Source organism: Leptodactylus fuscus, chromosome 1 (assembly GCF_031893055.1).
Source record: "Leptodactylus fuscus isolate aLepFus1 chromosome 1, aLepFus1.hap2, whole genome shotgun sequence".
Taxonomy (NCBI): Eukaryota; Metazoa; Chordata; class Amphibia; order Anura; family Leptodactylidae; genus Leptodactylus; species Leptodactylus fuscus.
The window spans coordinates 45,232,614-45,245,932 of record NC_134265.1 but is presented as its reverse complement, the minus strand read 5'-3'; the positions used below and the strand labels follow the sequence as shown (position 1 = coordinate 45,245,932).

At 42.2% G+C, this 13,319-nt stretch overlaps 1 protein-coding gene across 1 annotated transcript in view; it reads left to right on the top strand.

Annotated features, from left to right (window-relative positions):
- Positions 1 to 9,091, top strand: part of ELOVL7 (ELOVL fatty acid elongase 7) — a 33,449-nt gene extending 24,358 nt beyond the window's left edge. Inside the window, exons 4-8 of the mRNA XM_075262406.1 lie at positions 1,248 to 1,328; positions 3,125 to 3,181; positions 3,793 to 3,898; positions 8,401 to 8,537; positions 8,784 to 9,091. Coding sequence (XP_075118507.1) covers positions 1,248 to 1,328; positions 3,125 to 3,181; positions 3,793 to 3,898; positions 8,401 to 8,537; positions 8,784 to 9,011 — 609 coding nt within the window. The 3' untranslated portion in view covers positions 9,012 to 9,091. The remainder of the gene's footprint in view (positions 1 to 1,247; positions 1,329 to 3,124; positions 3,182 to 3,792; positions 3,899 to 8,400; positions 8,538 to 8,783) is intronic.
- Positions 9,092 to 13,319: the final 4,228 nt, after the last annotated feature.

The window sequence follows — 13,319 nt, the reverse complement described above, 5'->3', positions numbered from 1 at the left end:
GGGTTTTGCAACCTATCTTCCCTTAGCTCAGGCATTGACCCTATAGAGTTAATTGTACAGGTAGCCATGTACTGTGTTGGCTTGCTTTTGGATTACAGTATGACTGCCACAGTCTAGTAGTTGCACTCCCATCTGAAAGCTTGTTTAATGCCTAAAGCCCCTTTTGCAAAGCGTTGTTTTTAGGAACCTGATACAACAAATAACTCTGTAAGTCCCGGGCAACCAGGATCCCCAAGTGCTGAGGCAAAAACAGTCCTGGGTGTGCTACGCTCTCTCAACTGGAGTGGAACCAGGCCCCAGAGTTCTTCACCAGAAGTGAAGTTGGACTTGGTAAAAATCTGAGGCCCTGATCCGCAACTGCCCAGAGAGCGACGAACACCCAGCGAACACCAAGTAAGAGGATCCAGAGGAACCCAGACACTAACCTGAGAGTTAAGTCCAACAGAGCAGGATGAACTGGAGTGCAGATGAGCATGTGGGTAATCCAGGGGAGTCACGCAGATACCCCAGAAGCAGATACGTGGTCTAGGAATTTCATGGTTTCATCCATTTGACTCGCATGTTGCAAATTTTTGTGAGATATGGCTGCTAGATCATAACTGTGTTACTTGAGGCATAAGTGCCAAGTCTCCTGGAATTTCTTGATGGACTCCTGAAAAAAGGAGAAACTCTTGGAAGAGCAGACAAATCTTCCAGGTCCAGGTTGTACTCTGTTTATATCTGTGATGTTGGCACAATATGTGATGGTCATGTTACGAATATGAGCATGGCCAGTGTATTTTCATTCCCAAAAAGGGAGTGTGACACACATCTCAAAGGGGCATGGTCTCTCCTACCAGCTGTTTTCTCAGAGTATATGTTGGCAGGTATGTTTTAAGGGATATTGATTCCACAGGAATGACTCTTGGGTAAGAGTCCCACCTCTTTAGATGTCCTCTATGAATGGATGGGACATATATCTCACCAACGTTCCAGCTAATATAGGTCTACCAAAATTAACGTTATTAAAATAGACACTTTTACGTCTTGCACTCTAGATTACCACTTTTAGAAAACCTCTTCTGTGAGCAATGTCCTTTTCTGGACTCTGATATGCCAATAAATTCGGGAAAATTGGCGATCATAGCTAATAGTGGGAGATTTGAGTGTGGTCCCTCCATCTATATACTATAATAGGGCATATGAAATGAGATGTTCTTCATGCTTGTTGAATAATCTAACTCTAACACTGTTCCTCTTCTCTTTAGTTCCTTATGTCGGGCTGGGCCACAGGTTACTCTTTTCAATGTGACATTGTAGACTACTCAAGATCACCGCAGGCAGTAAGGGTAAGTGAATTACGGTAATGGGTGCTGTGATCATTCAGATACTTCACTGTGTGACTGGTTACTGATATGATGAAAGGCAGAAAGTCATTACGATTAGACAAATATAATATCACTTATATTATACACATTCTGCAGACAAACATGTTTTTATTGTAGCAATGCAGCAAATATCATTTCCACAATATCCTATTTTTTATCTGTGCATAATGCTTGGTCATTGCTAATGGGATTCGATGTAACACATCACCTTTAAGAAAAATCCTGGTATAATCATGTGTATTAATGCTATGACGTGCTGTATTATTGTCTGTGCAACCCCAAAGACCTAAATATCACCCCTTCTGTCCTTCCAATTAAAGGTGAAAATAATGAAAGTGTAACTCCCATTTTTTTTTTTTGCTATTGTCATGGGTTGCTTGGTGACCATTTTTGTAATATATTTTATTAACCTATCTAACTTCCTTTTTTATTAGAAAACAGCAACCATCTAACTGAGCTGTTACTAGGGAAAGTCCATACACAGCTATATTGTAAATATGTAGAGCTGAAGCATTTACTAAAGGGGGGGATTACTTCAAATGGCTGTATCTTAGGTTTTCTACCACCTTGAAAAATAGCTGTAGTATCACAAGAATCTCAGCTTTCTTACGATGCCAGAACCATTTTTCTAGCTGGTATAAAACCAGAGCTACAGCCATTTAAAATGACCATATCCCCCTTTAACTGCTTCAGCTCTATATACTACATTGAGTACACATGAATGAACAGAGTCTACCTGACAATGCTTAGTTAGATCATTGCTAATGGAAAAATAGGAAGTTTGATAGGTTAATAACGTATATTCAAAAAAGATTCACCAAACACCGCCCGAAACAATATAATAAAATAAAATGGGAGTTACACTTTAAGAAAGCGGCTTCTGTTTTCCTTAAGTTGCTTTTGTTTCTGGAATTTTTCAGACTGATGAATATGTAAATTTCACTTTGATGGTTTTTGGTGCGGTGTTCCTTCACAGCTTCTCCAATACTTGCTGGGACCCTGCTGGTCCTTACTTGCTGGTCCACTCTTGACACGCAGGAAATTTCCGCTTGTCCAATCTCCAGCTAGTGATTGGCATAGCGGCCATTTCTAGGCTTTTCCTACCGTGCTGAGACATAACCAGGAAGTAGAGACCTGTGAGTACCCAATAAACATTGGAAAAGCGTAGAGGTAGAGGATCGGTGAGGTGAGTAATGCCGCCTTTAATTTTTCTTTTGTCCCTTTGCTACAAAATTTTATCTTCCATGAATCTATATGTCTAAACCCATCAAGATTAGTATTAGGTTATATTCACACTGCACATATTTGTTACAGAAATTTTTACAAATCAAAATCAGTTCCAAGTGAATAATTTCTGTAGCATGTGTATGGATTTTGGAAGATTCATTTAAAGGAGTCAAATTTCCGTAACAAATCTGGTAAAAATTTTCTGATGAGTCCTGATGAAGAATCCTACATGTGTGGTATAACTGGTCTATCCTGGCGGTCAGAGGATGTGACAGTAGGCAGGATAAGGCATTGTATGAATGGTATATAATGTAGCCACTTCTGAATGTACATTGTCAGCTGTTTCAAATCCAGCATTGTCCTCTCCACGCCCGTATATTCAAATAAGCCCTTTGTATCGCAGGCCTCTTACAGTTTCATGATTGTGGAAAGAACAATGGTGTGCGCGGCGTTACTTGTAACCAAGGGCACATGAAAGATCATTTAAAGGGGAAGTACACGATTCTAACCAGTCTTTTCTTCGTCTGCAGATGGCCTGGACATGCTGGTTGTTCTACTTTTCTAAATTTATAGAGTTACTTGACACGGTAAGTATATTCTGATATGGTTATACGTCCTCCTTAGTATTTAGCAAGTTGCACCGTACCCACTAGGACCCTCACGAATCATGAGATTAGGGGTTACTTGTACGCTGAAATAAATAGATGGTCAAACCATTCTCTTCTACGAGATCACTGGAGGCATACTTGGCAGAGATCTCCAGCAGTCCCATTGAAAATGAATGCTCCATTTAGATGCTGGAGTGGAACTCCACATACTCTTGATCCCAGTGGTCAGACCCCTGCCTGTGGATAAGGGGGTAACTTGAGATAACTGGAGTACCCCTCTAACTATATTATTTTTGATATTTTTTTTTGAAGAGCCTTCCAACATCTAAAATTGGTCATATATTAGTAAATTAGATGACAAAGTGATATATATAGATATATCTATATATATATATATATATAGGCATGTTCATGTTGACACCAACAGCAAAGTGAGAAACTTTTGAACTGGTTCCCCAGATAAAAAGTACCTATTCACCTTCAATAGTTGATTCGCCAACAATTATTGTCTCCATACACCTGCAGATAGTCACTTATTTGCTAGAACTGGGATTACCATAATAATGAAAACATTGAATTTTCTTTTCCAGGTCTTTTTTGTTTTACGTAAGAAGAATAGTCAAATTACATTTCTCCACGTGTTTCACCACTCTATAATGTCATGGACCTGGTGGTTTGGTGTAAAATTTGCTCCTGGTAAGTTGATCTTTTTACCATAGACAGCCTATGAACCGATTTTGTAAAAATTCAGGCTCTCTTTATGGATCTTCTACAACTGCTTTAAAGGGGTTTGCCAGGAATTGGATGCGCTATTTAGGGGCCTAGGGCAGGGGTAAGGCTAGGTTCATATCTATGTTGTAGACTACGTCGCAGAGACTGCTGAAAATTGGAGAATGGAAATTCCTGCATGGAGGACTTTTTTTCTCTGCTGCTTTCATTTTTGGATCAGCAGACCTAATTATAGACAGTGAGGGTCTGCTGGTGTCTGTGTGTAACTGCTGTTGTCACGGTCTGGCTCTCTGTCATTTGAGTCCCCCAACGGATCCGGCGCTAGTGTAAACCTAGCATAACCCCAAAAAAAAAAAAAAAAAAAAAAGCCCACCCATCTGCACCCTATTGTTTTCCACCACAGTCCACTTGATCCCCATGTGACCACTCCTCTGCAGTTTCTTCAATTCATGGACAACCCCTTTAACTTATCAAATGTATGTGTTGTGTCCCCATAATAATTTGGGGGTGGTAAAAGGAGTCCTTCATTCCTCCTTTTCTTGAACTATCAGGTAAATGCACATGATCAGGGTTTAAATCTACACCAAATGATCCAGATCTTGGTGCATCCTATTAATATTATAAATGTGAAAGTTTGTGAGTTTGTGGGTTTGTGAGTTTGTGGGTTTGTGTGTTTGGATGTTTGCATGTTCGGATGTTTGTTCCTCAATCACGGAAAAACCGCTCCACCGATTTGGCTGAAATTTTCCAGAAACATAGTTAATACACCCAATTAAACAATAAGCTACTTTTTGTCACAATAACGCACATACGTTTGTGCCAGGACCCCCACAAAACCCAATCTCACACCACCATCTCTGCAATCTCACACACTTTGGACCATAGCAAGCCACAAAATTCATATTGCCCTCTGCAGCCTCGCCCCTAACCCCACACACTCACATATACAGATACTTTACCACTTTGCCCCTCCCCTTAACAATACTCCAGGAGGCTCTCTTTAACGCTCCGGAGCAGCCATGTTTGCCGACCCCCACCGCTCTGACAATCCGCGACACCTCCCACCCATGTCAATACCCCTAGGCGGTCTAATAAAGGCAAAAAAAAAGTTTAAAAAAAAGTAAAAAAAATATAAAAAAATAAATAAAAAAGAATTAAAAATTCAAATCACCCCCCTTTTCCTAGAACACATATAAAAGTAGTTAAAAACTGTGAAACATATACATGTTAGATATCCTCACGTCCGAAATCGCCCGCTCTACAAATCTATACAAATTTTTTTCCTGTTCGGTAAACGCCTTAGCGGGAAAAATGGTCAAAAGTGACAAACCGCCATTTTTTCACTGTTTTGATTCTGATAAAAATTTAAATAAAAAGTGATCAAAGCAATAACATTTCCCAAAAATGGTAGAACTAAAAAGTACACCTGGCCCCGCAAAAAAAGACGCCCTATACATCCCCGTACACGCACATATAAAAAAGTTACGGCTGTCGGAACATGGCGACTTTTCAAAAAATTATTTTTTAACAGTTTTGGATTTTTTTTAAGGGGTCAAAATGTAAATAAAACCATATAAATTTGGTATCCCTGGAATCGTAACGGAACACAGAATACAGGGGACATGTCATTTTCGTTGCACAGTGAACGCCGTAAGAAAGTCGCAGAAATGCATTTTTTCTTCAAATCCACCCCATTCAGAATTTTTTCCCTGCTTCCCAGTACATTATATAGAATAAATAATGGTGGCATCATGAAGAAAAATTTGTCCCAGGAGAAATTAAGACCTCATATGGCTCTGGGAGCGGAGAAATAAAAAAGTTATGGGGTTTAGAAGGAGGGGAGTCAAAAACGAAAATCAAAAAATGCCATCGGCGGGAAAGGGTTAACTTCAAATACCTCTGTCCCAAAGTCACTATGTAAAGTTTCTCACAACACCGTATATATAGCAGCTCTAATACAAATTACATTCAACACAAACGTCTCATGTATTCTCTCAATTACAGCAAAAACAAGATACAAAGTTACATTTCATATCCCATACCATATACACAGTACGAAAACCTTACCCGCACCTGTATATACCCACTACTACAATCACCGCAGACGAAGTCGCGGGTACCAGCTAGTATTTTCATATTTATACATGCGTATTTTGAAGCTTTTTTATTTTTTGTTTAAAATCTAGTTCAGAAAAGTGACATAAATTGATATGCTGTGGATTTTAAAATCTGCACGATAGGACAATATCCTTGCCATGAAGGGCCCCTTGACACGGCATAAGCGTGCCGCTCATTTATACATGTGTCCGAGCACGGCGCTTCAAAACAGAGCCCATTGATTTCAATGGGAAGCGCTCGTATATGCCGATATACGCGCTCTTCCCATTGAAATCAATGAGCTCTGTTTTCAAGCGCCGCGCTCGGACACGTGTATACGTATCTAAATGAGCACTTACGCCGTGTGAAGGGGCCCTTAGGCTCTGTCAGGCAGGGAAGGGGTATGATTGAACTCTGACTTTTGTCCATCTCTGGATTGGAGCTCTGAATCCAGCTCCTGCCGGACACCATCCTCCTGACAGTACAGAGACTAAATGGCATATTGGGCACCAAAAATAACAGCATTGATTGCTCGGTAAAGGTGAGGGCTAGAGAAACAATTCGGAATGCCTATCAAAATATCATCATTAATAACCTCTGATCATCCTAGGCTAAAGCCACATGTTGCAAACAATCTGCATTTCTTTGTTTCCAATTTAGCTGCATTTTCTGATGCAAAAGTGATTTTTTTATTTTTATTTGCACTATAGAGTGTTCAAAAACAATGGACAATAATTTTACCATCTGTGCTCTGGCTTCAGCTCAAAACAGTAGCACAATCTGTACCAAAACTACAGCTTTTATGCAACATGTAGCCTCAAATTTAGACTGGGCTTCCACCTTCATGTCTGTGTGGTGATACAAGTCTGTATTCATACACTGGTTAAAGCGAAGTCTACATGCATACGACCAGTGGCTTAAGTAGCAAAGACTAGGCCCCCAGCAAACCTTTGAATTGGGGGGGGGGGGGGGGGGGGGGCACAGCATGACCCCCCCCCCCTTCCTGATCCCTACACAGTAGAACACCTCATTTACACACACTATAATGTCCCAACGTGACCTCCAGACAGTATAATGTCCCATAGTGGCCCCTGCACACAGTATAATGTCCCACCGCGGCCACTGCACACAAACTATTATGCCCCATAGTGAACCACCCATGAACAATGTATATACTTTGGGATTTTTCAGATCCCACAGTATAATGATCGGAGATCTGTGCGGATACAAACATAAAAAACACAGTTACTTATCTCTCCTGGGCTCTGGTGCAGTCTTTGCTGCTTTCAGCCCTCTTCGATGTCGGTACAGACATCACATGAGCCAGGCTGCCGTTGCGACACATAATGACGCCAGCCTGACCTATGTTAAGTCTGGGACGTCACCAAAAATGCCCCAAGACTGCTGGAGCGCAGGATAGGTGAAGAACACTGTTTTTCATGTTCCCTGGCCCTACAATCAGTATAATGATAGCAGTGTTTGTTGGGGTTCGCAGGCCCCCATCCCCACTCCTGCCACCTTCTGCCTTCAGAGGGCTCCAATGACATGATATGAGACACAGAAGGGGAAGTGTAGGCGGCAGTGAGCAGGAGTGGGGATAGGTGAGTAAATACTGTTAAATACGGTTACTTCAGCAGATAACATCCTATTTAAAAAAAAAAAAAAATCAGGGGTCCGCCCCGGCCCCATAATGTCCCGGACCCTGTGTCAGCTGCTACTCCTGTACTTGCACAAGTGTATAATGATGATGATGTCCATGTGCCGACTGTGCATTCACTTTCTTCATTGCACCTGGGCCGCAGAACAGTCCAGGTATAGGACTCGTCCTGGGTTTTTCACTGTGATAGAACATGAGCGTGTATATATGTCCTTTACTGATATAGCGGTTCAGTGTGAAAAACCTGGCTATCACATTGAAACTATCTTAAGACACACTTGTCCAATGAATCCTCGATATGTAAGGAATTTTTCACGTAGTGGGTCATCATTACTATGCATGATGGGAGAAATATCTTAGAGCTGTTTAGCCGAGACATGATGAAGTTGTGTTATCACTTTAAGATGTTATTGGTTCCTGTTGGTTTCCAGTATGACAGATCCCATTAAAGGTCATTTAGCTCCATCAAGATCCATTGGTATCTTTTGCAGGAAAAAAAAAGGGCCATCTTGTTATAATGAAATGCCATGACACTAATCTGAATAGTCTTGCTTGCTCATTTGTTCATCTACAGCTTTTTGGCAGACTGAAAAACTAATGTAGAGACCAAAGCTGAAATATTTTCTATATCTAAAGATCTTGCGCTATACATACCTGCTGGTACAGACCTGTATATTGCAGTATGTGATTATTTTCCATGTCTTTTCTCGGTCAGGTGGTTTGGGCACATTCCATGCGTTGGTGAACTGTGTCGTGCATGTGATCATGTACACCTACTATGGACTTTCTGCGCTGGGACCTGCCTACCAGAAGTACCTGTGGTGGAAAAAGTACATGACCTCTATACAACTGGTAGGTATCAGACTTCAGCACTTCTTACGCTGGCGTTTTTTTTTTTTCCTATTACATTTTCATTGACATTGCTTACATGGTAACCGATTACAGCCCGGCGTTCATTTCTTTTATATTATTATTATATTTTTTTTATATATATATAGTTTTGATGAATTTGCCCCATTAAGTGTATAACATTTTTTTCTAATAGTAATCTATATGACCTTTCCATATATTTAATTTTTTTTTCCCCTCCTTCCATAGACACAGTTCATCATGGTGACTTTCCATATCGGACAATTCTTCTTCATGAAAGATTGTCCGTACCAGTACCCGGTTTTCTTATACGTCATTTGGCTGTATGGAGTCATCTTCCTAGTCCTGTTCCTGAATTTCTGGTTTCACGCCTACACTAAGGGGCAAAGGCTTCCAAAAATGCATCAGAACGGGAAAGCACTTCAGAATGGACATGTAAAGGACAAACGCCAATGACCGCAAAGGAAATAACCCAGCCGTACCCGTCCATGTGGTACTGTGAACTACTTGACAATCGAACATACACTAGCTACCAATAAACAGGGCCTTATCTATCAAAACTGTCGTACGAACTGACTGTTTCCCATAGCAACTAATCCCGGCCTAGCTTCATATTTCTAGGACAGCCTAAGAAATTTAAGCCATGCTCCGATTTGCAACAAGACAACTAGTTCCCTCAGACAATTGGGATAGATAAGGCCTGTTCATATTTTTGCACTTTTTATTCCAAAAAAGACGTCAAACCTGTATTTTTACTGTAACTTATTTGGGATTGTATGCTTGTGACACAACCGTGTATTGTCCCTTTTTTTTTTGTTGTAATTTCAACAAATGTACATATATTTATCTGTTAGTCGCCTATGAAGCGGAATACTTGTCCTTTTGTACACACGGATAGATATGAGAAGTATTTTTTACTTTGAAATCCATATGAACCACAAACCATTGCCATGTGAGTGTCTGAGGCATCAACCTTGAATGAATGATCTTGGACGTGACCATGAATGATTGTCCCATCTCCGAGACATGACACAGGCTGTGACAAATGAATCCAATGCTGTAAGACAGCACCAAATGTCCTATTTTGTACAAATTGTGCCAAAATATATATATAAAAAAAATGTATAAATCTGTCTGAAATCTGTCTTTGTTATCATTTCGACTCTGCTTCTGACATTAGAAGTGGGGCAAAGATGTCATCTGGGATTGATCGCCATCATGCAGGCACCAGGCCTAGGGGAAGGGTGGCAATAAAGCGCACACGTGGCTGGCACCACTCTTCTTCGCTACCATAGCTGACACTCTGCTCCTCTGTTCAGCCCCCGCGGAGCAACTGCCCAGATCCTCTGCCCCCTGCAGGTCACTTGGAGTTCCACAACAAGGGAAGAACATGGTTTGGACACCTGGGTTTGCGCTGCAGTTCCCTTTTTACTGTAGGTGATGTAGTATAATGGGTTGCTTGCAAAGACAACCCTCACAGTGGGGTAGAAATGTAACTTGGACAGGTGTGCAGTCTGCAATGACTATATTCTTTCACTGTCACGGGAAATGAGCCATCTGTAACCACAGCTTCTGGGCTCCTGATCACTAGGGTGCATGGTTCTCCATATGGGAGGACCATTATAGGTGTAAGTGTCCTCGCCTCTTTGCAATCAGATAATACGTCTCCTGGTTTCAGTAGTGTCACCAGACGCCGGATCCTCCAGCAACGACCTGACCCTCCTGCAAGCAGTCTCACCCAGAACCATTTCCTCCCTCTACCGAAGGCAGGATTGTACACATAGATAGATATAAGAAGTATTTTCTACTTTGAAATCCTGATGAACCACAAACCATCGCCTTGTGAATGTCTGAGACCTCAAACTAGAATGAATGATCTTGGACGTGACCATGAATGATTGTCCCATCTCCAACACATGACACAGGCTGTAACAAATGAATCAAATGCTGCAAGACAGCACAAAATATCCAATTCTGCACAAATTGTGGCAAAATACATAAAAAAATTTTTTTTTATAAATTTGTGTAGAGTTGTGTGTTATTTTTTTTTGGCTCCTTTAAATAGGAAATGTCTCCTGGTGCAAGTCATGGGCAAAATGTAGTTCTGCGGGTATATAATACATCATACAATATAGTACAAGTACATAGTAATGCAAGATACAGTATAACATAACCAAGGAGCTGTATTTACTAAACCAGATGGCCCATATTTCAGGCTCAATTTGCATTTATGAAAAGAAAAACATATACATATATGATTTAGTGTCTTAGGATATGGTTTCTTCATAAATCAGGTGCACGCCTGTGTGCCAGGATGGAGATTTGTGTCTAGAGAAGGCGGTGACTTTAAAGGGAACAGGTACAAAGTGTAATGGTGGCTTTAGGTATTACAGAACTTCAAAGATGAAGTCTATGGAACAGAACCAGTATCTAAACCAGAGGCAATCTTTGGTACTTTGGAACTACAACTCCCAGCATGCCTACTTGCTCTGTTGTTCTTTGAACTGCCACGAAGTGAATGGAGCATGTTGGGAGTTGTAGTCTCAGAGCAGTTGGGGTGCCAGAGGTTGCTGACCCCTAATCTAAACATTACCTGGAGCAGCGCTTTCCTTGGACAGTAGATCTGTGGAGGTCCTAGCTGTCGGAACCCTGCAGATACAATATTGGTGGCCCATCCCAAGGAAAGGCCATCAACATTTTAAGGGTGGATAACCCATTTAGGATGAGGCCCCATATTGTGGAAACACAGCTTTTCTTCAAATATCGCCGTGTTTTTTGGGGGGGTTTTGAGCCAAAGCCAGAAGTGGATAGCAACATGGGGCCTCTATCACATCCTGACAGAGCTGCAAACTGCATCTCCACTGGCTTCGGCAATGTTCTGGTATCTTAAGGCATGATTTTTAACAACATCCCTTTCCTGTCACCAAAGCTGGAAACACCGATAGGATCTTTAACATTATATATAGGGCAGATATCAGAGCTGCAGCTTAGGGCTGTAGTTTGTGAATGTTCATCTCACATGAATGAAAGCATTGAGCTAGTGCCAACCTCCGACAGGCCAACATATTGCTTCACGGCAGGATGTGACTGGCAGCCAAAGAGACACAGCACTCAGCTGATCATTTCAGCAATTGGTGAGGGTCTTTGCACATGGATCCCCACCGATCAAAATCTGACATGTCACTATGACTATTTGAGCCCGAAAGAACAATGGTAATGCAAAATGGCCATATGTGGCACAAACTTAGCAGTTGTACAGTACTGCAAGTGTGGCTTGGTGCAGAATAAAGCAGAACATATACTGTATATATCGGAAACCTATATCCATTCCACAGGGGCCGCCATAATTTCATCATTGCATCGTGAAAGAAATATCATGCCTTTTATCAACAAGGGGTTGTACCAGTCTATCATCACGTAATGTGTGGCCATAACTAAATTAAGGGGTTGTCCCATCACAAGGATCCTATCTATACTGCTTGTTAATGTGAATTTCAGACTTTTCCTAAATACACTGCTTCAGCAAAACTGCTTTGTTTGTCCACTATCTTACTTTATTCACTTCATTGTTGACACTGTGTTTCTATGGCCCTTGGGATTATATGCTCATTATATCTTATCTGGTCAAAAGTCAAGTGATGTATCTGCTGCTCTCAGGGGGGAGGGAGGAGGGGCTAAGTGCATGGGAGCGAGCCTGGAGGGGGGGGGGGTAATTTACACATTGGGGGAAGGGGCCGCCAATACAGACCCGGCATCCGCAGTAATAGAGAGGCGGATGCCGGGGAGGGTTAGACGCCGGCACAGGTGCTGGGGCCTGCGACATCGCTACGCTCCTGCCCCGCTTGAAGCCAGTGGCGGCAGAAGCGATGCTGTTATTCTGGAGGAGTGGAATAGCAGCATCGCTACTGCCGCTGCTGGCTTCATGCAGGGCAGGAACGTAGCGATGTCGCAGGCACCTGTGCCGGCGTCTAACCTTCCCGACATCCACCTTTCTATTACAGCGGATGCTGGGTCTGTAGTGGCATTGTGAAGGCTGGAGAACTGACTGGTCTCACCATCTATGAGCACGCACGCAGGGCCAGCGGCATAGAAGCGACGTCATCTCGCCGCTGACTTTGCATATGTAACCCGCCCACCAATGACGCAACAAAGCAGGAAGAAAGAAGATTTTACAGCAGCAAAGACTGGTGAGTATGCGACGTGGGAATACCCCTTTAACAGTTCTCTGACTTAGCCTGTGACTTAGTTGTATTTAGTCTGCATACGGTCCCCATCTTGTTGGTTGGGCCTCAGATTTTCATTGCTCCACAGCCTGTTTGCTCTGCAGTCTTGGATTGGCTTAGTCACACCTGACACTTCACTAGTCTGCCTCTCACAGAGTGGACATCACCTCTGCAGCCTTCTTTTTGACTGCACACCTGTGGGAAAGGGGTCTCCCTCTCGTGTTATTTCTGATACTGGCTGTTCCTGATACAACTGGAATGAATCCCTCTCCAAAGGTTGTGCTACCTGCAACTTACTCTAATTTCCTGGTTGCTTTCAGTTCTTGCTGTGCCAGCTGCTACAACAGGCCATCCTGCTCCCACCCTCATGGCCATGTGCCTCAAATGTTCAAGGTGTCTCCCACCTTGAGGCAAGTCCCTCCTACATGTGTAGTGAACCTTACTGGCTTGAGGACCTAAACATGTGACCAAAATGTTCTTTGCAGCATGTAACACTATATATTATATTGAGCAGCACAATAAGGCAAGCAACAGTACCATC